The sequence below is a fragment of the Electrophorus electricus genome, chromosome 5 (assembly GCF_041902795.1).
Source record: "Electrophorus electricus isolate QZ-2024a chromosome 5, ASM4190279v1, whole genome shotgun sequence".
NCBI classification, from domain to species: Eukaryota; Metazoa; Chordata; class Actinopteri; order Gymnotiformes; family Gymnotidae; genus Electrophorus; species Electrophorus electricus.
The window spans coordinates 10,433,895-10,461,864 of record NC_137501.1 but is presented as its reverse complement, the minus strand read 5'-3'; the positions used below and the strand labels follow the sequence as shown (position 1 = coordinate 10,461,864).

Here is a 27,970-nt window from a genome sequence, read left to right as displayed (position 1 = left end):
GGCTACATAAGCAATCATTTGTACAATTCTTGAGCTGATCTTTTTGCATCGGTGAAAGGTAGATGGACTATATCTGAAGAATAACTGCTCCCCAGCATCTATAGAAATGTCTGCTGTACATAAAAGATTCTAAGTAAATGAATAAAACTCTTGAAATGTGTTTTTCTTTTCATGATTTTAATACAAACTTACATGTGGTAGTGAATAATAAATTTGCCCCGATTTATCACAGACCACACACACATTGGTGGATACATGGATTTTCTTTTCATTCTAAGTAACATTATCCTAAGGTAACACCAAACTCTTTGTAAGGCCAACCAAACTCTTTGCTTTAACATACCCCTTATAAACCTCAACCTCCTGACATCTTATTCTTTTATTACACGTCTTACATATTCTCTCCCAAACAATAAAGTGGCAGGTCTGTGTATAATTTACCATTCCAGTTAGTGAGTTAGAAATTAGACATTTAGTCTGTTAGTTGGTTAGTCATAGTTAGTATAATAGAGAATGCCTTTCTGTTTTCCACATGTGAGTATATGAACAATTGCAACAACTTCAACATCACAACTTGTTGTAGTAGTGTTATTATACATGAAAGGTTCATTTTAAAGTATAAATGTTGCAATTTCTCAACTTGATTCAAGGGATAAACAAATAAAGGCAGTGTGACAGCACAATGTTATGACATGGACACAAATCTGCATGAGCAAGCAATATTCCACTGGTTAGTAAAAGGGAAGATTTGACTCTCACAAGTTAGTATTTAAGTACTTCATTGCCATTAGCAGCGAGTGTTATGTAGCAGAAATGGAAGTTAGTTGCTTATTTTTGGTCTCTCTGTCATTCTTACACAGATCTACATGATTCCAAAAATTTTGATGAGCAAAACTCAACATGCAGAGGAAAGGCAAAGAGCAATACTGCTGACAGGAGAGCAGGATGATGGAACGAGTCAAGTGAGGAAAAGTTACAAGTCCAGTATCCAGTGCCAAGGGCTCAATGCATTTAGTTGGTTAATATCTGTTAGTAACATCTTCCTTCCCCCAACTTCTTTAGGAATCTCAATATGCAAGCAGAGCAATCAGAATTTGCCCAGTTTCAAACTACCAGCCACATCCATCCATAGACTATGGAACAAAGGAGAAGAGAGGGAAGGAGAATCAGGCAGATGGTTAGCTGCAAAACAGAGGCATATCAGTGTGTCAAAGACAATGGTGTACATAATGTGTGTTGGGGTGATGTCCCTGGAGTGTCTGTGGCACTTATACATGCACTGACCACAGGAAAGTACAAATTATGGACTGCTATCACAAATCTTACAAGTAGTTCCCACTGTGATTACATTAGTCCAAGGTTTGCAAAAAGCCATTTCAGCCCACACAGCCTTGTTAGTGATGTTAGATATTGTTAGTAAGAAAAAGTTAGTAATGATTTAAGACGTTTGCACTTAAAGTGTGTATGTTAGTGTGAATCTTCAGAGTTAGAGCTGTAATGCTTCAAAGCTAGGAATCATTTATACTGGTCACATACAATATAGGTTAATTCCACATGGCACCAGCAGGACAGTCTGGTCATTGAGGGCTATGAACTCATTGCTAATTTGTTACTCTATAAGGGATGGTGTGAGTATTCAAAATGTTAATATATCAATACAAAAAGTGTAACAAATTTATAGTTAATCATAATAGTTAATTATAATAGTTAATTATAATAGCCTCATATATAAATATGTTACATTTTTCAGTACTATAGCCCACAATTTCCTTTAGTCCTTTTCAAAAGAGCATTAGGATTAGTTGAGGAAAGGATGGGCATTAGTGCAGTGGAGAGCAACGTGAAGAGAACATTTAACGTGTAAGTGTTCCAACAGCTCACCTCCCAGTCCACAGGTGTATAGTAAATATACAGTTAATGTAATAGCCAACTGTTACCACCAAACCACCAAATGTGCTGTTGAAATGTCTTAATGAATATAGTCAGGGTAAGCTGATACTAGTTCCACACTTTTACCCAATGCTTCATGATATATATTTTACATTGGTGGCATTTGACACTTTTATCCAAAGCAACTTCCAATTATGACTGAATACAATTTGAGCAATTGAAGGTTAAGAGCCTTGTTCAGGGGCCCAACAATAGCAACCTGGTGGTGGTGTGGCTTGAACTGGCAAACTTATTAGTCGATTACCTTAACCACTGAGCTACCAATGCCCATATGATACATACCTCCACACAGGTATTCTATTTTAAGGGTAAAATCAGTCAAGTAACAAGATCCATTTACTAATGGTACACTGTACTTGCTAAATGCTTTCACTAGACAATTCTAAAGGGCTCTTTTGTTTTAGAAGGGAGAGGTAACAGGTTGATGAAAAATCACCAGTCTGATGTTCTGCCAAGAGAGAGATTGGTTGGCCTTAGACAGAGGTCTGATGTTTCCATAAAAGCCAAATCCACAACTTGACACCAAAATAACTATTTCTTTGCTTGACAAAACAGGAGAAGGGCTATAGTTTAGCACAGATGCACACTGGTTGGTTCGGCTGTAACAATGACAGAGCATGGTCCAACAGTCCCAGGGTGCGTCCCGGAAGGAGGCTCCACATGAGCTCTGCAACAGTACAAAACACTTCATTTGGGAAAGCAGGTCAATACATCTCACAAGATAGTAATAACTCTTTGAAGAAAAAAAAAAGCCACCCCAAATGTTTTTTTAATTGTATTAATGTTTTAATTATTTTATATATAATTATTTCATTATATTAATATTTTTATTTGCATTCATTATATTTATGTTAAATAGTGTTTTACATGCAAATAAATACTTACTTGCAGGACACATTGCTTGGGTGGCTTACAAATTTTGCATGGTACTTTACAATACAAGCAATGAGGTGGTTTTAAAGACTCATCTGTTAAAAAACTTAAAATTAGGTCTTTTATAACTGTCAAGGCTCAACAGATAAAAAAAAGGAAATGTAATGCCACTTCACTCTGATATTAACTTAAGGAGCACTAAATATTCCTTAAACATTGACTTAATGGGGTATCCATATACTTACAACTGTTACTGACAAATTCAAACCTTTATAAACACCATAAACATAATTAAAGTCTTACTGGAAAAATATGATTGTACATGAAGTAAGAAGCTGACCACTACTAGATTCCACACACCCCAAAACAACATTGTATGACATGTTCAGGAAAATAATAATGAAATTCTTACCTGTCCTGACAGAATGCAATTTATTATTCATTAAAGTACAGTCTGGGGAGGCAGGGCAGTCCCCTTTAGAGGAAGAGGAAAGAGGCAGAGGAGAGCAGCAAAAAAGGAACGCAACTATGTGTACATCTACAATACAAACCTCCCATCTGTTTTGCTTAGGTAAAATATTCTGGGGTGGGAACCTTATAACCAAAACTAAACAGATGCTCTACCTGACTTTCTTGCATCAGTGCCTTCGAGGTACACCTATACTGAAGTTCGGAAATTAGAAAATGGAAAAATACAACATAAATGTGCTGTAATATAGGTTACTGTAGGTGTTAGAAGCACAAAAGAGATACTTACCTTAATGCCCGAGTCCACATTTTCAGGGCAGTTCCTCTGGGCTCTGAGAGAGCATATATTGAAATGTAGTTCAGTAAATTCAGGATTTTGTTATTTTATTAAAAATTCAAATCCTCAACAACAAAGACATACTTCGTATATTAAACCTGCCAACCTCTTAAGTTTTATGTGGACGTTACGTAAAGAAGGGAAATATTATACGTGCAAATAGACTACGTTAATGTGCACACGTAATCAATAATTTCTATATAAAGAGCTCTTGAGACTGCTGTCTCCAATAATTATTCTCAGTAGCGTGGCTCTGCCCAGCCAGAGTGTGGTTTTAATTTAACCCATCGCTCTCCTCCACCCCTGTAGCCTACGGGAAAAAAATAGGTGACGCATGTCGTGGGTAGTTGTTTATGAAGATTTAGGAGATTCAGAGGAACAAATCATCACTCCCTGGATTAATTTCCAAAATTAGTGTCAAAACCGATTTCTCGAAATCGGCTTTAATATCATGTGTTTGCTTGCACTACCTATATTATAAGATGGTCTGAATTAGACATTGTAGCATGTGTTTTTTATTCTGAACCGGTGTAAATTATAACCTGCAGAGAAACCCCGGTAACACAGTCTCAACAAAATCATATAAACCTAATACATCCATCTTTCAGCAGCGTCGCCACGCCTCCCCCCAAAAACAAGACAGAAATAGGGTTATCAAACGCTGTACATCGTCCAACGACCAACTGTAAGAAATTCAAAGGACAATGTGTCTAGAATTTTGACTACTCTGTCGTGCTGTATGGTTACATACGTATTAAACACCTCTGTGTTGTGCAGATGTGTTTACACGTCGTTTAAATTCTTGGTCAGCCGCTTACCCTTCATGTTTCGACGTAGTGCCATGCGACCAGGCGCGCCTTATGTGGAACCCTTAATTGCGCATTTTGAGAAGTAGATCACTTCAAGACGCACTGAACACTGGGATGGCAGCAAAAGAGACTGGTAAAATATCCTTTGGTCAAGATTATCATCCTCTGAGTAGACCCCCCCCCCCCCCGCCCCTTGCGTTTTAGTCCTCTCCCCCTTACCTTGCTGTCTGTTCAGTCCATGGGGTAAGAGAATGAAAAATATATTTTCAGTCTCCTTGGCAACCAAATCGAAATGATGACTGTTGTTAAAAATGATACAGATCATATATTTATAGCTCCTCTCTAAGAACTGAATACTCTGTACTGACTTTTTACAGCATTTATGACAAAAAAAACAGCTAAATAGTATTCAGTAATTATACCGATTGACAATGTCAAAGAAAAAATAGACCTACGCTATGTTGAAATGCTGACTATTACGCCGTATGAAAAAAAAACACTCTATAGATGTTTTAGGCGAACATAATTTTTACATAAATTAAAGTTAAATCTGTAAAAATAAAATTAAATGTCCGTTTTATGGCTCTGGTAACACGAAACCAAGCGCGCATATGCTACTGAAAGCCAATTCTGTTAACTGACATCTGGCTGATGAGTAGTCTATATGCGAGTAAATAAGGGGCGGAAACTAATGGACAACGCGTCGGACAGCAGGATTAATGAGGCGAGCTGCAGACATCTGAATGCCGGGTGCGCGTGTATTTGTGCAGTCCAGCTGTCCGCGCGCACTGCTCACCTTTCTTTCACAATAGAGAATGAACTGCCGCCATCTGCGTTCCCTGGCAACAAGAAGCAGAGCGTGCCTTACTAATAGGCAGTCTGGGCCCAAGGCTGTCAGTCAGTTGTCTGTAAGTCTGTTAGTGTTACCCGCATAATACACTAGACTATTCCTAGGTTTAAAAAAAATTTATAATAAATCGGAAATTACTAAACAAACATCCATGGACAAACGAGAAAATCTGTATCAGGTGACAATGGAAGCTGGGAGCATGTTAACTTGAAAAAGTCCAGTAACATTCATGTTTGGGAAAGTAGTCTTATGGAGAATAATTCAAATTCAGCCAACCTGGGTGAACTGCTAGGGTTTTCACCTAGGCTGGTGTCAGGACTCTGACTACAACTGTGATCTTTATTGTTCGTTTACTGATTGTATTAGGATTTCCTCAAAGCTAGGAAGTCCCACTTTGAAACGGTCATTGTACTTCAGTGTAACCGTATTCCACATTACAACGCGAATTGTCCCCTTGAAGCCAACGTAGCAATCAGGAACTTGCGTAGCTAGCTAGCAAGTTTCATAAAGTCCGTTTGGTTTCCTGGTTTACTTGTTATTGTAAAGGCAATATATTCGCACAGGTAAGAAATAATTTAGATGTAGCTAGCTTATGGTATTTTAAAATTGTCTCACTTTATAATTTCTGTAGCTAGATGGATTGCTAGCTAGCTCGCGAGCTAACGCATCTCAGAAGACAACTAGCCAACTCCAGTTGTACACTATGTAACCTAGCTAGCAAACAAATTTGAGAAAACTTCAACACCGCAACAATCTCTTTAACAATATTTCTGACCGACTCTTATTAATTCAATAGGCAGCCACCTAATGAAAACACCTGATGTCAGTCCCTGGAACACGACTGTCCGGGCTCGGGCAAATAACAGACTATCTCTATATCGGCAACAGCAGAACAGCTAAAGATAGTTCGGTTATATCTCATTTCAAAATTAATTGTATTATAAATGCTACAGAGGATGTCATCAAGGTTTGCACTCCTTCTGTGGAATATGTTCGAGTCCCCGTCACGGACTCTCCTGAAACCCAGCTTGGAGAACATTTCGATACCGTCGCAGACAAAATACACAAAGTGAGAACAGAATGCGGATGCGTCTTAGTGCACTGTAAGGCAGGTGTGAGTCGCTCTGCGGCACTTTGTCTTGCGTACCTCATGAAGTACCGCAGTCTGTCACTGGTGGAGGCGCACCGACTGCTAAAAGCGCGCAGACCAATAATTCGACCAAATAGTGGTTTCTGGCAACAACTGATTGAATACGAGTTGAAAATACGTGGAACAACCTCAGTAACGATGGTAACGTCACCGGTGGGCCAGATTCCAGACTTGTATGAACATGAAACAAAAGATTTGATACCACTTTGAAATTAAACTACTGATGTTCAGCTTGGAACGATATTAACATTAATATGCGAACCGGGCCATTGGAAGCAAACATGTCACAAGTCCCTTCCTAAGATCTATATTGTTTTATGCGGTTGTCCAACTATTTATGCTGGCTAACGCTAATTCAGTGCTGTTTTATAAACCTGTCAGTTATTCATTGCGTTAAAATGATGATAAAATCCTATTTTCCTCTTTACTTGCCTACATATCGTAAAACAAGAATGTCCCTATTCTTGCCCTCGTGTTTTTGTAGTCTGAACAACCAAAAGATGGCGCAATACTTCCTTAAGACAAAAAAAAAATACAGTAAACCACTTTTACCTCGTTTCGTTTTCGTATAAACTTAAATATTGACATGACTCATTATTTAAATTTGGTATAATCGCATACTGAGTTGTGTCTTTGGCTTTTATGAGGTATTTTATTTTTATTATGTTTGATATATTGTCTTCCATACACTCTCAGGTTATAACTTAATGAGAAAACCTGCTGTCTTTAATAATAAACAAAAATAGTTATGGGAAATAGTTATGAAATAATTACTGTATTATATTTCAAAATTATAAGTAGTAATCTGTGGTGAGGTATCTATGGTGAGGTAAGTAGGCATTAAGTCCATGTACTCTTTAAGTCCACTTTTAATTGTGAAGTCAAAAAGTGATGTACAAAATAATGTACACTCTTAATTGTTTGGGGCCAGTTTTGTTATTGGTTTCTGGAATTGTGTTTTGGTTTTTTTTCCATTTGCCTCTGGAATTGTGTCCAATTAGCCAGTATTAAATGAGCACGTTCAAATTGTAGGCGGTCCATGGTGACCTCGAAGAAAGTCAGCAGAATCCTTGTAGTTTAGCATCTATCCAGGAATGCACATTTATTGTCTGTAATTGGACATTCCTCTTGTATGTACTGTAATAATATGTCAATTTAGAGTTTTGTGACTTTTATTTGTGATTTAATTATCTGATGAAAGATTTGTGATTTAAGTATATGATGCAATGTTACTTTATCGATCAGTGCTAGTTCCTCAAACAGTTATCGGAATTTTCCAATGCATCATCGACACCGTGCAGCATTGTTGAAACACTGGCATCATAAAATGGGTCATAGTCAACGCATCAAACATGTAAAGCATGCATACTGTCACAGATGCCCAAGGGACCATCTGAACAGCCTCAAAACTGTTTCAGCCACACTGACGGCTAGATAAGGACATTAACACAAACACTTTAACTGTTCTGTTTTATAATAATCTTTTCCATTGTTGTTCATGAAACTAATTACAAATGAACTGAATTGTTTGTATATATTAATATTTTTCACTTGGGCTTAAACAGTACATCACTACATAAAGTCTGCTGTATTGGCAGCAAACAAGTTAATATTGTTTTAGTTCTTAAAGGTGCCATATGGAACCAAAAAGGGTTCTTTGGAACAATGCCATAGAGGAGTGATTTTGCGCCTTTTTAATTAATGGTTATTTTTAATGGCTATTTTTATTGGTACCATATAGAACTAGTTTTGGTGTCTTAACAATAGCTCTTAATCACTTTTCAGAGGACATTTTCAAAAATGTTCTTTGTTAACCAATACCACAAGGTTCTTCAGAGTTAGATGGTTCCTCAACAGCTAAATATAAATGTACTATATACTGGAACTGCAGGACTAAGCAGACTAAAAAACAAATTCAATATATATATAGTCTTTATTAAACATTGTTATTATTACTCAAGGAAAAAAACAATTCATTTGTGTGTGGGCATATGTTTTTATGTATTGTTTGTTAACTGATTCCAAATTTTTAAATGACACAACAATAACACAACATTGTTTCATGACAAGCCAAAAAGCCAACATGATCTAAGAAGTGGTGTGATTTTTTTTTTTTTCCCTTTTATATGGCTATTCATACAACTTAATTGGTGCAAATTTAAAGGCTGTAAGATAGACATCAGAAAGTATTTTAAGATGTTTGGAACATGAAGAATTTATAAAATGCTTATTTATTCATTGTACTTGTTTACTGTAATTTTTAATACATTATCTGCCCTGAGATTTGATGTCCACTTTTGAAATATGAGAATAGTGATTCCAAATTAAAGACCACAATTTTGAAATGTATAGCAAATAAGTGTTGATTTATTTGAGTTGTGGAGTACACAGACCCATTGAAGTCCATCTTATGCACTTGATTTCAAAGGTACTGCATTTACATTTTACATTTACACAATAACCTAATTTCTGACAATGTTAGATGAACTGTATCCTGTATTTGGAGGATGCAAAATATGTAATGTAGATGCAATTTAGACTCTCCACAGGGCTTAAGGATGAGACAGTATGATCAGTCACCTTAACTACTGCTGTAAGACAGTGTAACATGCTCAATCAAATACAATTTCTCTTTGTTCTAAGATTGTGACAAACTCTTCGTCAGACATGCATTGTGTTAGGACTTGCTACTGTGTCACACAGGTTTCTGCTTCTGCTCCACTGTTGGAGTCCTGCACAGATGCATCTCTACCACTGCAACATACAGAAAGTAGCCAGACACACCCGTACATGTCACCAAAAGTACAGTGTCCTTTTTTGCTCTTTTTGAGTGCATAATAAAAGTCCTCCTGCATGCATTTCTAGAGTCCATAGGGACTCTGAAAAAGATATTACTAAGGTCTAGGTCATAAGCATACATAAATATACTTATGAATGTATTTAACTTACCATTTTGTGTTCAGGTACACCTGAAAAAAGGCTCTGTTAACAGGACTGTTGAACATATTTGTTGACACTTTCAAGAACTAGCTGTAGTTACTCAAATCATCCAGCATGAGCACTAACTTATCAAGCACACATCTCCCTACAATGCTAACATCTATGCAAACATTTTTATTTACTCTCAAAGTATTACACACTGTAGAATTTAAAACATTTGCAAAAACATGTAGGATGTACAGTTCCCATGCATTTATCAACACTCTAAAATAGGCCTTCTTTTAAGGTTCTGTCTGTAGAGTATATATTTACATTGCCATCATGAAGAATTAGAATGCAAAATTTATTTGCCTATACATTTGCCTTGAAGTCCCACAAATAAAGTAGAAAGTGTCTTTTCTCGCACCAGACGCTCCTCTCCTATTGGCCCGCAGCTGACAGGCTGAAAAACACCATGACATCATGGCCCTGATGTGTTTATAATGGAGAAAAGAGAATTGTAATTGTACGGATATATACACATACAGAGTTAATGAAAGCTGCAGATATTTTCACTATTGTTCTATTATACATGTTGGTTATGGCAATTATTTCTGTGGAAATTAACTAACGCAAACTTTTCAAGCCACATTAATCATAGAATCTCAGTTCTCACTCAGCAAACTCATATCCCCCTCAGCATGGTATAACTGCTTATCCAGTGGTACTTACATACAGGTTGCTACCCACCTACTTAGATGTGGAAACATGGAATTAATATATTTGATTTATGAGCAGAGTTTTAAAAAGTTCAAGTTCAAGTTCAAGTTTGGTTTATTTGTCACATACATAGTCATACACAGTATAACTCACAGTGAAATGGTTGAGAGTGCTCTGTCCAAACTGAGGAAAAAGAAAAGTTAATTTAATTACAAAGGTGCTGAATACTTGTAATACAAATTCAGCCATTTCCATGAATAAACCAAGTACCACTTAGGCTTTCTGTTTGTCTACAATGGGCTTTTTTTTTTCTTAAGCTCTTTCTGCCACAGACTAAAATGAAACTACGTTCACTGCTGGAGTTGCATATGTGAATTACTTCCTTATTGCTTTTCCTTTAGACAAAGTCATGTACAGGAGGTGTGGCCTAGTTCAAATATTCCAAATGAGGTCAAGGCACAGTGGAAAGTCCTTGCAATTCCACTGTAGTGTGTATGTACACACATATATGTATACAAACTTTCTTGGCCTTTATCAGTGGTTTCTGATTCTAGGACCACTGGGCTGCTGCTGTTGGCTGAATGTTTTCGCATGGCAGGCCACTCTTAAGCCAGCAGTGATAGTGTTTTTTTAAAGAAAAAAAAAGTGCTCCTGTGCTTGATAACTTCCATTAGCTAAATACCCACAATCATGACACTACCCTGTTAGTGTAAAAATTGTGTTGAGAATGCTTGATCATTCAAATATCTCCTCAGCACTGGGATAGGGAATGGCTATGAAATTGTGCATAGTAACAAATGTTTCCATGGCAGCAATGAAGTTAGGAAACTGATCTATACTCGTGGAACTTTATGGAATGAATGTTATGATTTAGACATATATTTTTTCTGCTACACTAATATAGTACATAACTTTTTACATATACTAATATAAGCTGGTTCCACTACTGCCTACAACTTTAGAAGCACTTTGCTTGCACAGGGTCTCAAAATGCCAGAAATGGGACTGACTGCCAAGCTATATGGATGCAAAAGACAGAAAAACATGATAGAAGTTTAACACCTGAAAAAATGTAACATGATTTTAATTATTATAAAATTCTCTTGTTTTTTTTTCTTCTAAAGTCCTTCAAAGAGATCCCGCTGGCAGCATGCACCTCATCAATAGGAACATTTGGTTGCAAGGCAAATCAGGGCAACTGCTGTAACTTTTGAATGAGGAAACTGGATCCTCGTTTATGGTCAAGCATGACCTTTGCCTTGACCAAAACTGTTCCATGGAAGATTAATCCTCTTTGTACTTTTTGCACTGGTGGTTAAACAATCTTTCTCTATGATATTGACACACCCCAAAAAGCAATCAGAAATGTATTTTACTGCTGTAAAAGTGTGAAGCCATGACTGATTGGTATAACTTTAGACCCTGAACTTCCATAAAGAAGAACAAAATGAACACAAAGAAGGCTTTGAAAACTTCAATTTACTGGATATTCATTTCCAGTGAGTGACAGGGCTGGTAAGTGTCAGAACACATGTAACAAGACCGCATGTCTATTACAGTCACAAAGGCTGGATTATTTATTTCACTAGTCTATGCACTAGGGCCATTGCATGAGCCCCGTGCTGCCATTTAACATGCATTAACCAACATGCTGTGTTTTCAAAGTGGCAGGCCCCATGTTGGAACACTGAACCATGTCCAGCTTTCCTGTGTGTGTGTGTGTGATTGATTGAGTAAGAGAGAAAGAAAAAGTTGAGGGCGCATGAGTGAGTATACTAAATAAGTGACTAGGAAAGGTTATGGTGACCCTCTTTTTTATTTTACCCTTTTCCTTCTAATTTCTTCTGCACAAACATTGCAACCGATTAAATTCTAAAAACAGTTCTATCTTTGCACAGATGTAGTTTTTGTCTCTATCATTTTTCCTGAACATTTTTAGGAACATATTCCCTGCCCTTTCTGCAGTGTTCACTTCTATTTCATGTTACAGTGGGACCTCTATCATGACCTCTAGAGATCACTTTATCATAACAGAAAAGGGCATCTGGGTGAAGCATTGGCACACCTTTTTGTATGGAAATAAAGCAATGATTTCCTCACACTGCAGTGGAACTTGATTGCAAATGGAAATTAATGGGCCTCATATATCTATAATGAAGACCCACAGTAGATATATGTCTGCCTGTGGATTTTGATAATCCACAGGCAAATTTATTACATTGAATTTGGGGAATGTTTCATCAATTTTTAAATTGAGTATTAAATGAGCACGTTCAAATTGTAGGCGGTCCATGGTGACCTCGAAGAAAGTCAGCAGAATCCTTGTAGTTTAGCATCTATCCAGGAATGCACATTTATTGTCTGTAATTGGACATTCCTCTTGTATGTACTGTAATAATATGTCAATTTAGAGTTTTGTGACTTTTATTTGTGATTTAATTATCTGATGAAAGATTTGTGATTTAAGTATATGATGCAATGTTACTTTATCGATCAGTGCTAGTTCCTCAAACAGTTATCGGAATTTTCCAATGCATCATCGACACCGTGCAGCATTGTTGAAACACTGGCATCATAAAATGGGTCATAGTCAACGCATCAAACATGTAAAGCATGCATACTGTCACAGATGCCCAAGGGACCATCTGAACAGCCTCAAAACTGTTTCAGCCACACTGACGGCTAGATAAGGACATTAACACAAACACTTTAACTGTTCTGTTTTATAATAATCTTTTCCATTGTTGTTCATGAAACTAATTACAAATGAACTGAATTGTTTGTATATATTAATATTTTTCACTTGGGCTTAAACAGTACATCACTACATAAAGTCTGCTGTATTGGCAGCAAACAAGTTAATATTGTTTTAGTTCTTAAAGGTGCCATATGGAACCAAAAAGGGTTCTTTGGAACAATGCCATAGAGGAGTGATTTTGCGCCTTTTTAATTAATGGTTATTTTTAATGGCTATTTTTATTGGTACCATATAGAACTAGTTTTGGTGTCTTAACAATAGCTCTTAATCACTTTTCAGAGGACATTTTCAAAAATGTTCTTTGTTAACCAATACCACAAGGTTCTTCAGAGTTAGATGGTTCCTCAACAGCTAAATATAAATGTACTATATACTGGAACTGCAGGACTAAGCAGACTAAAAAACAAATTCAATATATATATAGTCTTTATTAAACATTGTTATTATTACTCAAGGAAAAAAACAATTCATTTGTGTGTGGGCATATGTTTTTATGTATTGTTTGTTAACTGATTCCAAATTTTTAAATGACACAACAATAACACAACATTGTTTCATGACAAGCCAAAAAGCCAACATGATCTAAGAAGTGGTGTGATTTTTTTTTTTTTCCCTTTTATATGGCTATTCATACAACTTAATTGGTGCAAATTTAAAGGCTGTAAGATAGACATCAGAAAGTATTTTAAGATGTTTGGAACATGAAGAATTTATAAAATGCTTATTTATTCATTGTACTTGTTTACTGTAATTTTTAATACATTATCTGCCCTGAGATTTGATGTCCACTTTTGAAATATGAGAATAGTGATTCCAAATTAAAGACCACAATTTTGAAATGTATAGCAAATAAGTGTTGATTTATTTGAGTTGTGGAGTACACAGACCCATTGAAGTCCATCTTATGCACTTGATTTCAAAGGTACTGCATTTACATTTTACATTTACACAATAACCTAATTTCTGACAATGTTAGATGAACTGTATCCTGTATTTGGAGGATGCAAAATATGTAATGTAGATGCAATTTAGACTCTCCACAGGGCTTAAGGATGAGACAGTATGATCAGTCACCTTAACTACTGCTGTAAGACAGTGTAACATGCTCAATCAAATACAATTTCTCTTTGTTCTAAGATTGTGACAAACTCTTCGTCAGACATGCATTGTGTTAGGACTTGCTACTGTGTCACACAGGTTTCTGCTTCTGCTCCACTGTTGGAGTCCTGCACAGATGCATCTCTACCACTGCAACATACAGAAAGTAGCCAGACACACCCGTACATGTCACCAAAAGTACAGTGTCCTTTTTTGCTCTTTTTGAGTGCATAATAAAAGTCCTCCTGCATGCATTTCTAGAGTCCATAGGGACTCTGAAAAAGATATTACTAAGGTCTAGGTCATAAGCATACATAAATATACTTATGAATGTATTTAACTTACCATTTTGTGTTCAGGTACACCTGAAAAAAGGCTCTGTTAACAGGACTGTTGAACATATTTGTTGACACTTTCAAGAACTAGCTGTAGTTACTCAAATCATCCAGCATGAGCACTAACTTATCAAGCACACATCTCCCTACAATGCTAACATCTATGCAAACATTTTTATTTACTCTCAAAGTATTACACACTGTAGAATTTAAAACATTTGCAAAAACATGTAGGATGTACAGTTCCCATGCATTTATCAACACTCTAAAATAGGCCTTCTTTTAAGGTTCTGTCTGTAGAGTATATATTTACATTGCCATCATGAAGAATTAGAATGCAAAATTTATTTGCCTATACATTTGCCTTGAAGTCCCACAAATAAAGTAGAAAGTGTCTTTTCTCGCACCAGACGCTCCTCTCCTATTGGCCCGCAGCTGACAGGCTGAAAAACACCATGACATCATGGCCCTGATGTGTTTATAATGGAGAAAAGAGAATTGTAATTGTACGGATATATACACATACAGAGTTAATGAAAGCTGCAGATATTTTCACTATTGTTCTATTATACATGTTGGTTATGGCAATTATTTCTGTGGAAATTAACTAACGCAAACTTTTCAAGCCACATTAATCATAGAATCTCAGTTCTCACTCAGCAAACTCATATCCCCCTCAGCATGGTATAACTGCTTATCCAGTGGTACTTACATACAGGTTGCTACCCACCTACTTAGATGTGGAAACATGGAATTAATATATTTGATTTATGAGCAGAGTTTTAAAAAGTTCAAGTTCAAGTTCAAGTTTGGTTTATTTGTCACATACATAGTCATACACAGTATAACTCACAGTGAAATGGTTGAGAGTGCTCTGTCCAAACTGAGGAAAAAGAAAAGTTAATTTAATTACAAAGGTGCTGAATACTTGTAATACAAATTCAGCCATTTCCATGAATAAACCAAGTACCACTTAGGCTTTCTGTTTGTCTACAATGGGCTTTTTTTTTTCTTAAGCTCTTTCTGCCACAGACTAAAATGAAACTACGTTCACTGCTGGAGTTGCATATGTGAATTACTTCCTTATTGCTTTTCCTTTAGACAAAGTCATGTACAGGAGGTGTGGCCTAGTTCAAATATTCCAAATGAGGTCAAGGCACAGTGGAAAGTCCTTGCAATTCCACTGTAGTGTGTATGTACACACATATATGTATACAAACTTTCTTGGCCTTTATCAGTGGTTTCTGATTCTAGGACCACTGGGCTGCTGCTGTTGGCTGAATGTTTTCGCATGGCAGGCCACTCTTAAGCCAGCAGTGATAGTGTTTTTTTAAAGAAAAAAAAAGTGCTCCTGTGCTTGATAACTTCCATTAGCTAAATACCCACAATCATGACACTACCCTGTTAGTGTAAAAATTGTGTTGAGAATGCTTGATCATTCAAATATCTCCTCAGCACTGGGATAGGGAATGGCTATGAAATTGTGCATAGTAACAAATGTTTCCATGGCAGCAATGAAGTTAGGAAACTGATCTATACTCGTGGAACTTTATGGAATGAATGTTATGATTTAGACATATATTTTTTCTGCTACACTAATATAGTACATAACTTTTTACATATACTAATATAAGCTGGTTCCACTACTGCCTACAACTTTAGAAGCACTTTGCTTGCACAGGGTCTCAAAATGCCAGAAATGGGACTGACTGCCAAGCTATATGGATGCAAAAGACAGAAAAACATGATAGAAGTTTAACACCTGAAAAAATGTAACATGATTTTAATTATTATAAAATTCTCTTGTTTTTTTTTCTTCTAAAGTCCTTCAAAGAGATCCCGCTGGCAGCATGCACCTCATCAATAGGAACATTTGGTTGCAAGGCAAATCAGGGCAACTGCTGTAACTTTTGAATGAGGAAACTGGATCCTCGTTTATGGTCAAGCATGACCTTTGCCTTGACCAAAACTGTTCCATGGAAGATTAATCCTCTTTGTACTTTTTGCACTGGTGGTTAAACAATCTTTCTCTATGATATTGACACACCCCAAAAAGCAATCAGAAATGTATTTTACTGCTGTAAAAGTGTGAAGCCATGACTGATTGGTATAACTTTAGACCCTGAACTTCCATAAAGAAGAACAAAATGAACACAAAGAAGGCTTTGAAAACTTCAATTTACTGGATATTCATTTCCAGTGAGTGACAGGGCTGGTAAGTGTCAGAACACATGTAACAAGACCGCATGTCTATTACAGTCACAAAGGCTGGATTATTTATTTCACTAGTCTATGCACTAGGGCCATTGCATGAGCCCCGTGCTGCCATTTAACATGCATTAACCAACATGCTGTGTTTTCAAAGTGGCAGGCCCCATGTTGGAACACTGAACCATGTCCAGCTTTCCTGTGTGTGTGTGTGTGATTGATTGAGTAAGAGAGAAAGAAAAAGTTGAGGGCGCATGAGTGAGTATACTAAATAAGTGACTAGGAAAGGTTATGGTGACCCTCTTTTTTATTTTACCCTTTTCCTTCTAATTTCTTCTGCACAAACATTGCAACCGATTAAATTCTAAAAACAGTTCTATCTTTGCACAGATGTAGTTTTTGTCTCTATCATTTTTCCTGAACATTTTTAGGAACATATTCCCTGCCCTTTCTGCAGTGTTCACTTCTATTTCATGTTACAGTGGGACCTCTATCATGACCTCTAGAGATCACTTTATCATAACAGAAAAGGGCATCTGGGTGAAGCATTGGCACACCTTTTTGTATGGAAATAAAGCAATGATTTCCTCACACTGCAGTGGAACTTGATTGCAAATGGAAATTAATGGGCCTCATATATCTATAATGAAGACCCACAGTAGATATATGTCTGCCTGTGGATTTTGATAATCCACAGGCAAATTTATTACATTGAATTTGGGGAATGTTTCATCAATTTTTTTGTTAAAATTAAGTCCTGTGTGTTTTTTAAGTCTTGTGAGTCCTGCTTGTTTGTATTGCCATCCATGAGTAATGGTTGTCACATTCATGCCTTACACATTGAGGAGCTTGCCGGTTGTGTGTATGTATCAGTGGACTGTTTTAGAAACCTTTCTGCTTCATTGTAACATTTGTTGGTGCTCTGTTTAATTTTCTTTTTGGGTATCAATAGGTTGAGTGCCATGGTGTACTGGATAATGAAGGAACTCTCGAATGCTTCTCATTACAGGAATATTGAGCTCATCAGCGTGTGGCAGCTGTAACCCAATCAGGGGACTGGTTTTAATCTGCCAGGAAGCTGTTCTCATGTGGAAATATTTGAGCATTTCCCATTCTGAGCATTTCCCAGAAGCTGTCTTATTGTTATCTGTCTTGTCTGTTCCCTTTTGTGGGGTTTTTTGTGTGTGTTTTAGGTGTTGAGTGCATTGTGTGGGGAGGCTTGCTTACTAGTGGTGATTCTCCACCTTGGAAGTGACTGAACTTGGTTTAAAGTTATTTTTGTGTACACATGGTTGATTATGGTTTTATATGAACTCTGTAAACACTCCACAATAATAATACCTTGCATCAATATTATCCAGTTCCCCAGGGGTGAATGTTTTTAATTAACTTTAATTCCAGTGTTGCTACTTTTTATTGTTGTTTTGTTTCCTAGCATTATTGAAAATTTCAGAAATTGATGGAATGACATCTAAAAGTTTCTTACTGGGCAGTTGTCTTAATTTGGAGTCAATTGGTAGTGTACCTATGGTAGTTTTTAAGGCCCCACCTTTTTGCTCTTGACAGCACAGGAAAATCCAAGCAATTTAGCCAAATCCCCAAATAATAAGGCACATCCACAAGTTTGGTTCCAATTGGAACAATTTTAAAATTACCGAAGGTACCCCAAGCATCTGCACAAACAATTGCAGGCAAATATAAAAATCTCAGAGCTGCACAGACACCTCCTTACTTAAGAAAAAGATACAATTTAACTTCTTGACCTGCTGAAAGAATTGGAATCATTGGGTACAGAAGTATCTACATCCCCCATTAAGATATAGCAGTGGTCTGAAAGGCACAATGCAAGGAAAAGTTTGAAGAAGATCACTACAACTTAACCCGTTGTCAGATTTTTTTCTTTTGTTAGGTTTTTACAAATTGGCCATAAACAGTGCTATGCATGGAGGCGCAAAGGGTGAGGCTTGTAATCCAAATAACACTATTTGAACTGTGCAATATGGGGCTAGCATCGTCACTTTGTGGAGGTGTTTTGCTGAATTACATTCATCAGTCTCCGCACATACACTACAGCGTATTTTCGATACGACTGCGCGCATCGAACCAAAACTTTCTGATTTAGTAATGTTACGAACTACATCCATGGTTCCTGATAAAGTAGCCAGTGAGTGTAGAGTCAAGGAAAGATGAATAAAGTTTCTGGTGAGTGTATTAGGTTATATATACACTTGGGATACATGTAAAGCAAAACTGTGGCCCCCAAACAGACGATTTAAAAAATGTATTATGCATCAATAAACCAATTATGCTGCAATTAAAGGAAATCCCAGTTCGCTGGAGGAAAAGTCCCTTTGACTCAGACATGTTCCCTCCCACGGGAGGGGCTAATTGTTTTAGGCGGAGTGAGTGTGGAGTCTACCCAAGGTGCTGTTTATCCACGCTGGAACGTACCGGGGATCTAGTTTGCACGACACATAACAAAACCCCCAGCTCACAGGAGAATTCGCTTGGATATTTGTTTATTACTGTATATGCTAGCTTTAATGGTTCTATTAATTATTTAAAATCCAACTACAAGATGGACATTTTATTTTGGAATTTTCTAAACAATTCTCAGCTAAATACCACCGGTCCGCCCGAAAACTTGACATCCGTGAGTAAATTTGGGGTTGTCTAAGATATATAGTTGCAGTAGCTGGTGTAAATATACAATTTTCAATGAAAATTGTGGTTATGTAAATATTGGTCCCATTTTCTCATACGATAACGTGATGCTAAAGAATATCAGTTTGCTGTTCGTAACCAACTTCAGTGATCTCCTACATAAACTCTCTCGCGACGCTTTCATTTCGATATACACAATTATACAACAAAGTGAATACGTTTGGAGTCTTGTTATGCAAATTATATAATCATAGATCTCTGCCTTGCAAAATATAAAATTTAGTGAAAATTGTCTTACGCATTGTAATAAACTTGAAGTTCATTACTTTGTGCGGCATATAATATACATTTTCTTTGTCCATTTCAAAGGTTTACTCAACGGTGTGGTGGATTCAAATTATAATGGCTGTTCTAAGGTGTGGGAATAAATTATCTGGAATTTAATTCTTAAATGCATATAATCCATTGGAATGTATTTATTCATTTGTTGATTCATTCTGACATTTTGTTCCTTTCTCAGTATTATAGGCTCAGGGTCCATAATATTTTATGCTGTTTTCCAAAGACTTGTAAGAACATCTGAGGTAAAACATACAAAAAAAATCTGCTTTGTGCATCATTTAAAAAAATCTGTTCTGCTATGCAGTAAAACATTAATTTTAATGCCTGCAGCATGATTGTTTCTCGTTAAACACAAACAAGCTTTTTTATCCTGTCCTTCTGAAGGTCTAATGGATGCTCAGTGACGGTTAGCCATGATACTTATCAAATACCTTCCTGCCTGTCACAGGTACAGCCTCTGTTCCTATTGAGTTTAACCGACTTGCTTTTGGCTGTGAGCTGGTTGAGTGGTGCACTGCTCTTCAAGTCCTGTGACTCCTATGTCTCCTGCTACAACCTCCACACAGTGGAACAGGTAAATAGAAGCACAGAATGAGAATTATCTTCATTATATTATCTTCCATAAAACGTGTAGAACAATATGTAGTTTGTCTAGATAAGGCTCCAAATATTTAGATATTGCCATTGCTGCTTTCTAAAGGAGGCTTACTTTAGTTAATAAAGAAACATCAGCTGGGTCCAGAACCCTGATGTAATGGGCTGTGGCCCAGCTTCAACATTGCTAATGCTATTCAGCTGAGGAACCTCTGCACGTACCGCTGCACAATTTTTGTTGTGTAAAACTTTCTATTCTACATTTATCATGGTCTCTTTTACTACCATCAAAAGTCGTCCCACTCTGGCCGCTCTGCTCTGCTGTTTCTCTAGTTCCTGGTTGGTCCTATAAACTGGCCATAACGTCTAACCTGTATGACTCCCAAACAGAAATGTATTTATCAGTTCACTAATGCTTCTTATTTAACAAACTGATCTTTTTGGTGCAGTATAAGATCTTGACTTTAATCATGCTGATTTATACCCATGAATTTATATTTGATTTATACCCACATCTTAAAAAAAAAACCCACCCAAAACAAAACAGTCTATCCCCTTTTGGCCTTGTCACATGTCTGTCCACGAAGGACAAAAGGAGTCTATCTTGTCTCGGGCACTGGCAGTGTGATGAGCTAAGCAGTGTGGAACTAGTATTGCAACCCACTTTGGGTGGGTTCTAAATAACTTTGGTCTGCATCCCAGTTTTGCATTAGACAGAGAGAGAGAGGCCAACTCCAGGCCTCTTGCTCTTATTGTAACAATATCAACCTCAGTAAGAAGTTGCAAATCAAATAATTGTTTTGTATTGCGTCATAGAGACTGAAATGATTTAATGGTTAACTGTGAGGACAACTGAAATGGGAACAAGAAGCAAAAGGCAACGGGTTTGGAGTTTATAGAAGAGTGCATTGTGGTGGAATTAATAAGCATTTCTGTAACCTGTCTTGCTATAGCCAAGAGTTTACCCCTTTTTCCTCTAAAGCTCAGATTTTCCCACATGTATGGAAAGCACCTTAGAGCTTTCTATCCACTTTAAATAGCCCTAAATTTTACATAAAGTTTTCTGATGAGTCATCCCTGGCCTCCCAGGCAGGCTCACATTTCTGATACTTATGTGAGCCTTCAGCACTTAAGCTTAACTAAACAAAAAGAGCTTCACCTCATTCACTTGCCCACAAGGTCCTGCATGTTTGTGTATACAGAAGATTTCCAAACAATCCATGTCATAACTTTGTACATCCATTTCTGTAATAGTACTAACTTCTTATACAACTATGATACTGTTTCGTTGAACTATCTGTGTAGTTTGTGCCACTGTGTAGTGGTGTAACTGTTATGTAGCAGAACACAAACACAGCTTTTCTCTGCAGCATTTGAGTTACACACCTAAGGAATGTGCTCTTTCTGTGACGCAAACAAGTTGTGGGGTATAGGGGTAGTGGCACTGTACAATGTACAGAAAAATATGTTTTTGTATGGAAGGGTTGTAAGGTCAGAGAGATGTTAATGCTAAGGTCGCTCGGGGTCAAAAGTTAGTGGCTCCTTTTGAAGTAAGATTTTCATTCACATTGTTAGCTGTATGAAAAGTACCAATTATATGTAGGAGTTGTAGCTATTGTCTGTCATTAGTTACTTTAGAAAATAACAACAATGAACTTGCACAAGTTTTGGAAACTGTTTGTAGATGTAAAATAACATTTCCAGGATTATCCAGGATTATCTCCTAGATTGTCCTCCACTGAATAATAAATGTAATATAATAAATGTTCTACAGCCTAGAAACTTATACAAATTAACAAGTAAATGCAGCTATTAAGTAGGGGTTTTTGGGGTGGGTTGGGGGAGTGGGGTGACACTGGTGACTGGGTCCTTCTAATAAAACCTATCATTATGACTTATCAACACAAATAAGTTTGGGATTTGCAAATGAACTGTTTGAGTAAACTGGAATTTGCCATAGATATGATCATGTGTGTTGATGCTCAGACATTTTTCTCCTACATGCTCACTGTGGTGCGAAACTAAAAGTTAACCCCTTTGGAGTGATGAGGTACTTTTCTGAAAAGAGATACCATCTTGGGAAGTTACTCAGCTGCCGTAGAACATTGATTAACCTGTTGGAATCGTTAAGAGTGGTTAAGCAAGAATGGCATGACTCATTGAATGAGCAATGATGCATGTTTCTAGGCAGCAGATTTCCATGGTGAGAAACAGTCAGCTAAGCCATAAATGTCAAGCACGAGCTTGTTATTATGAGACATGGCATCTAACTCTCACCCTTTCTTTCTCTTACTATCTTTCCCCTTCTCACCAATCAGACCCTCTATATGGCTTCCTTCTTCTATACACTGAACTACGTGTGGGTGCTGTATATGGGCCTGAAGGACAATTACAACCGGACACTGAATGGGTTCCCAGCCCAGGTAACCAGTCAAGCTATGTTTAGAACCTGTCACGGTCTGACAAAATCAACAGAGTAGGTGGTTAATTTGTTCTCTGTCCATGTGCAATGAACACTGAATTTGTTTCAGTTTCCTGCTCAGATGAGCCACTGCAGACATCGGGCTGCGATTATGTCATGGTAAGCAGTGTGATTCCAACATTCGTTGACTTGTACTGTATATTGTGTTCCTGGGCGTGTGTGCGTGTGTGTGTGTGTGAATGCGAGTGTGTATGGACACACGTGGGCTCTGTAATTGCCTCACATTTTCTTTCTCACATTTCTTTTCTAGCCTTTTGCCTCTGCTGCTCACAGTGCCAGTATACATAACAGGAAACATTCACCAGTGTTACATAAACTTCACCCAGCCCTACAAGTATGTCTACCTCCAGATTCTTTGCAGTGCCTTGGCTAGGAAAAAATCTGGCATACATAACTCCGTTAAGTCATTCTCTAATGTAACAGAAAAGAGAGACAGAACATCTGTTAAACATGTTTGGTTAGAAGACAAGATTTTATTTTAATGAAAGGAAAAAAAGAATGAGCGAGTTGTTTCTGGCTCACAGACCTGTCCAGAGACTCACGACCTTCCTCTTGTCTTCATTTGCATTCCATATGGATTCCTGAGGTTTCAGACCATTTGGGCATATGACTGTTGGTACCTCTCATTAAAATAAATAAATAAATAAGTAGACATAAAGAGAAGAAAATGCATGCTGTGGTTGTGAGACTAAAATTTCATATAATATCAGGTGGAGGCCCTGAATATAGATCATTATAGAGGGTTACAGTTGTTCATGTCCCACACCTATCTATGTCTTTCATGAGTTGGAAAGAAATTCTTCCTACAATCTGATCTCCTCAGATCAGTTATAAACATAATGTTACATAAAGACTTGTTTGGTATCTTTGTCGAAGTGCACCACACTTAACTTGGAATTCTTTCTACCCCTGCTTTAAAAATGCGCAATTTTATTCTGTTTAAGGAATTCATACTAATTTGGTCATCTTGAGCTCATTATGTAATTAGCTCCCATTCATTTCCATTCATTAATTAGCAGTGTTGATGCTACTGGCTGAAATATTTTCTTCAGAATTCATCCTGTTTTCATCCTGTTTATCTATAGGTGTCTACTGTTGCACACTGGTGCTCTGTACTTAACCTCGCCAGTGAGTAATATGCTCACATCCTGTAAGATCATCAGCACCTACACCATCATCATCTTCCTCATCACTTTCTTCTTTACTCTCATTGGGATTGTGGTGAGATGCTTTTTTAAACTGTGTTCATTTAAATGATTCATGGCTAATCAGTATTAAATATGACTAGAAATAGGTTTTGCTATAACAAAATTGTTTTTAATGCTAACCTGTAAAATAAAACCATGCCCTAAAACAACTAATCAGTGTAATCAGTGTAAAAAGGATTCATTTGTTTTTGTGCCAAAGGATATTTTTATTATAGAATGATTAAGTTTTGAGTTTTATAAAAGTATAAGATTAGCCATGAATACCCCATAATTAAATTATGTATAAAAATTCTGAAGACTCTAAAGAAACCCCCATCACTGACATTATTGTTGTTCTTGTTCCAGGTGATCATGCATAAAGCTTGCTCCTTGTACAGGCGCTGTTTCACATCTCGTGGTTTCTTTGGCGACCGTCAGTGGGCTACGCTGCGTGTACTAGAACAGCGTATGGTTCTTTACCCGTGTGCATACCTTTTCTGCTGGGCACCAGGTAAACAAGACTTTAGACACGCACGCATGCACACACACACACACACACACACTTTTCTGTCTCATACACCTCTGTTACTATCCTTAACTGGGTGTCTCACTGCAGATAAATGATAGGGCTGCATGGAACACATGACTATCACGCAGTGATGCGTTCCATTTGGAGTATGCTTTGTAATATATTACAGCATACTGGTGAAGCCTTAAAGTGGGATAGTGAAAGACTGGCATCCATTGTTTTGACTGAGACGGTTTATGCCTGTTGGATCTGTTGATAAATGCTATGATTCATCAAAACATCCATAGAACACTTGTCTGGAATGTTTGAGACTGGTCAGGATACACACAACAAAGCTGTTTGGTTTTGGGATTTATTGGACAGTTCCTCTGTATGCTGTAGCCTTCTGTGATCTCAGTATTGTAAAGAACTATATGGCAATAACCCTAACCTTAAATATTGTGTAATGATTATACCTAATACTAAACTGACCCTTAACACTAAACGTAGCCTCAGTAGATGAATGAGCATTTATTCCTAATGGAGACCAGACCCTACATTAGTCTAGTCATGTTTTCCAGTTATTGGGGGTATATTTTAAATTCCTATAAAGATGCGCACACACATGCAAAGATGCACACACACGCACAGTACATCCTTTGGGCTTGCTTTGAGCAAGACGTTTTTGAACTCTTCTTTTGGGCAGCAATTCTCCTGGCCTCGCTGATGTTAATCAGACCACAGGAAGTCAAGGGGAGGGTGGGAATGATCCTCTACATTCTAGAGGTAAGGTGCTGGATCACTGCCTTATGTTCACATACCTCGCTCATTTAATGTTAAAGAAACAAGATGCATACATCACTGTCTCTCTTATGACTACATACATTCACTCACTCTTAGTGTCTGTCTGTCTGTCTCTCTCTCTCTCTCTCTGTGTGTTCCTTCCTGTCTCCATTTCTTTCCTTAGGCCTTCACCTGTGCCTCTCAGGGTTTCTTGAACTGTATTGTGTATGGCTGGACACAGCAGCATTTTCGATCTCTCAGTAGTGTCACCGTTCGAGATGCCGACACCCAAACACCGCTGCTCCGCTCCCAGAGGCGAACGTATGCCTCCCTCAGCTCTTCTAGTTTACCCACACAAATTGTCTGATGGCTATGAAGAAAGAACCATTCCAACAGCCCAGTCTGTCATCCAAGCAGCCTTACAACATGCCCTCCTGGACACTGGACTTGTTTGTGTGTGAACAAACACTTGAAAACAAAAAGGAAGTGTGGGCACCAATGTGTGAAGGACCTTTCTGAAGAGACTTGAGTTGTCTTACTTCTAAGGTCGCAATACAGGCAGTAGGCCTGTTGCCAAGGTGACCATGCCAGATGCAAGCCAAGGTGGCTAAAAATCTATGACAAACAAGCCTATATGAGAGTTTTGAAAAGCATCTAGAAAGGGGAGGGCCTTTAGCAGCAGTTTTGTTATGAGTTCTGCCACTGCACCTGCTACCAGAATGAAGCAAGGGAATTCCTTTCTTATGACTATGGCTTTATTGAAATGCAACACAATTGATGAACTTTTAACATAGGATTAGAGAATGGAAGGTGAGAAGTTTTGGTCACTTTATATTACTGTTACCCTGTGCCATCACTGACTGAAATGGAGGACTTGTGTGTTTTCTATGCTAAGGTTGAATACCTGGCAAGGGAGTATACTTTTGTCAGACTGAAATTATAGAGTGTACAGGAAAGTGTCTCCTATAAGGCCCCACCACAATCATGATAAATTCCACAAATTAAAGTGTGTGTTTAGTCAAACACTGAATAAATGGCATACCCACTGCTAGCTTATTCTTGTTGATGCATTAAAATCACAATATATTCTATATACCTGAAGAAGCAGATCACACATATGGAAAACTGTCATAACAGAATCTAGGCATGTAGAAATAAAACAGCATGTATTTTTAAAATTATTTTCAATGCACTAATTACATAGTGGGGATCACATAGCATGGAGCAAGGTGGCTCCAGAAGACACTGCAGCAGTCCACCAGCTGGCTCAAAGTTACAAACCATCTGAAGACTGCTCGGTGAATTTTGGACTTTGTTGTGTTGCATGTTCATGTTCTGTGAATCGAGCATGAATGATGCAGTGGGTGTTGAAGGGAAAGACCGTAGGACATTATGAGGAAAGGAAGAGCAGCCAGAAATAGGATCTGAAAGAACAACAGTATTGCTAATTCCATCCAGAAAAGAGGAAAAAGCCCTTTTGGTGTGTAAGACTTGTAACTTGACTTACATTTAACTGCACTTATTTAAGACTCATATTGAGACCTGTTTTGTGTGCTGTGGTTGAGAGTTCATATGAAGCGTATACTTCACAAAAACATGACTCGATGCAATGATCAGAGGTTTCACTTTCTGAAGTGTGCTGTGAAACCCAATGGTGTGTTGTAAACCAAAAAGTGCTGAAAATCCCAAACCAGCAAAACAATATTCAAACTGTTAGGTCAGTATTCAGCCGAAAGTACTCTAAGTTTCTGTGGCACAAATAATGTAGCTGTCTTTTACATAAGTGTTTACTTAAATAGTAAGTAAGCTGTGCAGTCTTGGACTGTTCTCAAATGTATGTCTTGTAACACAAGACATATCAAACAGGAATTTCCAGTTTTACAGTACTTGAATGAACTCAGTTTGTGTTTAAAATGTGATACATTTGGCTTGCAAGTCTTTCTTATACAGCAACCCTAATATAGTTTATCCTTCAGGTGCATTATAGTTTTGATTCAAAGAAATACATCAATGCCCTCTGTTCTTGTCATCTTATGACTTTGTCCTGTTTCGTGAGTCTCTTTTTAGACCTTAATGTTTACATGTTTGTGAGAAGATTTGATAATTTATTTAAGCCAAAATTTATAAACAAATGCCAGTGTAAAAAGACATGTTCTTAAATGATCCTGCAAATAAATGTCACAATGTGGTTTGATGACTGAAGATATAGTTGGTGTCTTTTGTGAGTGCTGGAACTCAAATATTGGAGTAACTGGATATTGGATATCAGATATTGTTGGAACTTATGATTGTATTGTTCCAAATTGAATGTCTCCTTGGCCAGTTGCGCTGCTGATGCTAGGAAGTATGACACTTCTGTTCATTGGTCCCAGCAGAATCCGGACAGGAAGGGCTGGGCTTTGATTTGAGATGTTTGTGAAGGACCACTGAACAATTTTTGCTTTTAGTGCTTCAGTACATCTGGGTGGATGTGATAATTAGCTGCTGAGTTGATTTAGTTACGTAGGGGAAAATGGTCAGTTTCATAATACAGCCTTAAATGGATATAACTGATGACCACACCTGGGAGTGGGCACCATAGCTGGAAATTATATTTTGATTAGTGACAGCATTCATTAGCTATTCACTTTGATACTGCAAATACATCAAAAAGAACCCAGCCAACACATAGCTGTGAAATCAGGTTAGCATTTACGTGCCTAACAGCAGATATTTTAATGGATATTTACTGCCCTCTTAGTAGACGTCTTCTCAATTGAATCATTCCGTTATTCTGTAAATGAGTGGCTAATACGAGGTTTTTTGGATCTGTTGTGTCAGGTTGAAGATTGTAATTTGAGCTATTATTTGTTCTTGTGACTGCTTCCACGGGCTCTCTTCACACATATATTTGAGTGCATCTTAGCCTGTCACACTTAAAAGCTGTAACAAGATG

General features: G+C 37.5%; 2 protein-coding genes and 1 long non-coding RNA gene across 7 annotated transcripts; 2 read left to right on the top strand and 1 right to left on the bottom strand.

Moving 5' to 3' along the window:
* Nucleotides 1-158: 158 nt before the first annotated feature.
* Nucleotides 159-5,191, bottom strand: LOC145657858 (uncharacterized). Of its 4 annotated transcripts, none has more exons than XR_014123763.1 (5): nucleotides 4,893-5,191; nucleotides 4,657-4,736; nucleotides 4,447-4,546; nucleotides 3,581-3,623; nucleotides 159-3,486 (listed from the first exon to the last, which is right to left on the bottom strand). It is a non-coding gene; the product is annotated as an uncharacterized LOC145657858 (long non-coding RNA). The 4 variants fall into 4 exon arrangements; XR_014123762.1 differs by having other exon boundaries at nucleotides 159-2,617; nucleotides 2,836-3,486; nucleotides 4,657-5,150; XR_014123761.1 differs by having other exon boundaries at nucleotides 4,447-4,567; nucleotides 4,657-5,177.
* Nucleotides 5,192-5,753: 562 nt separating this feature from the next.
* On the top strand, nucleotides 5,754-8,782 carry zgc:153044 (dual specificity protein phosphatase 18). The gene is made up of 2 exons (XM_027028662.3): nucleotides 5,754-5,850; nucleotides 6,084-8,782. Exon 2 carries the CDS (start codon nucleotides 6,108-6,110, stop codon nucleotides 6,645-6,647), a length of 540 nt encoding a protein of 179 aa, XP_026884463.2. The 5' UTR covers nucleotides 5,754-5,850; nucleotides 6,084-6,107; the 3' UTR covers nucleotides 6,648-8,782.
* A 10,138-nt stretch (nucleotides 8,783-18,920) lies between these two features.
* Nucleotides 18,921-27,927, top strand: tmem116 (transmembrane protein 116). 2 transcript variants are annotated; one of them, XM_027029375.3, is made up of 11 exons: nucleotides 18,921-19,128; nucleotides 19,509-19,555; nucleotides 19,660-19,723; nucleotides 19,930-20,055; nucleotides 22,394-22,498; nucleotides 22,607-22,656; nucleotides 22,808-22,891; nucleotides 23,643-23,778; nucleotides 24,111-24,255; nucleotides 24,959-25,038; nucleotides 25,220-27,925. In XM_027029375.3, exons 1-11 carry the CDS (start codon nucleotides 19,054-19,056, stop codon nucleotides 25,400-25,402), a joined length of 1,095 nt encoding a protein of 364 aa, XP_026885176.2. In that variant the 5' UTR covers nucleotides 18,921-19,053; the 3' UTR covers nucleotides 25,403-27,925. The 2 variants fall into 2 exon arrangements, with proteins under 2 accessions (XP_026885176.2, XP_081570293.1); XM_081714167.1 differs by lacking the exon at nucleotides 22,808-22,891 and having other exon boundaries at nucleotides 25,220-27,927.
* Nucleotides 27,928-27,970: the final 43 nt, after the last annotated feature.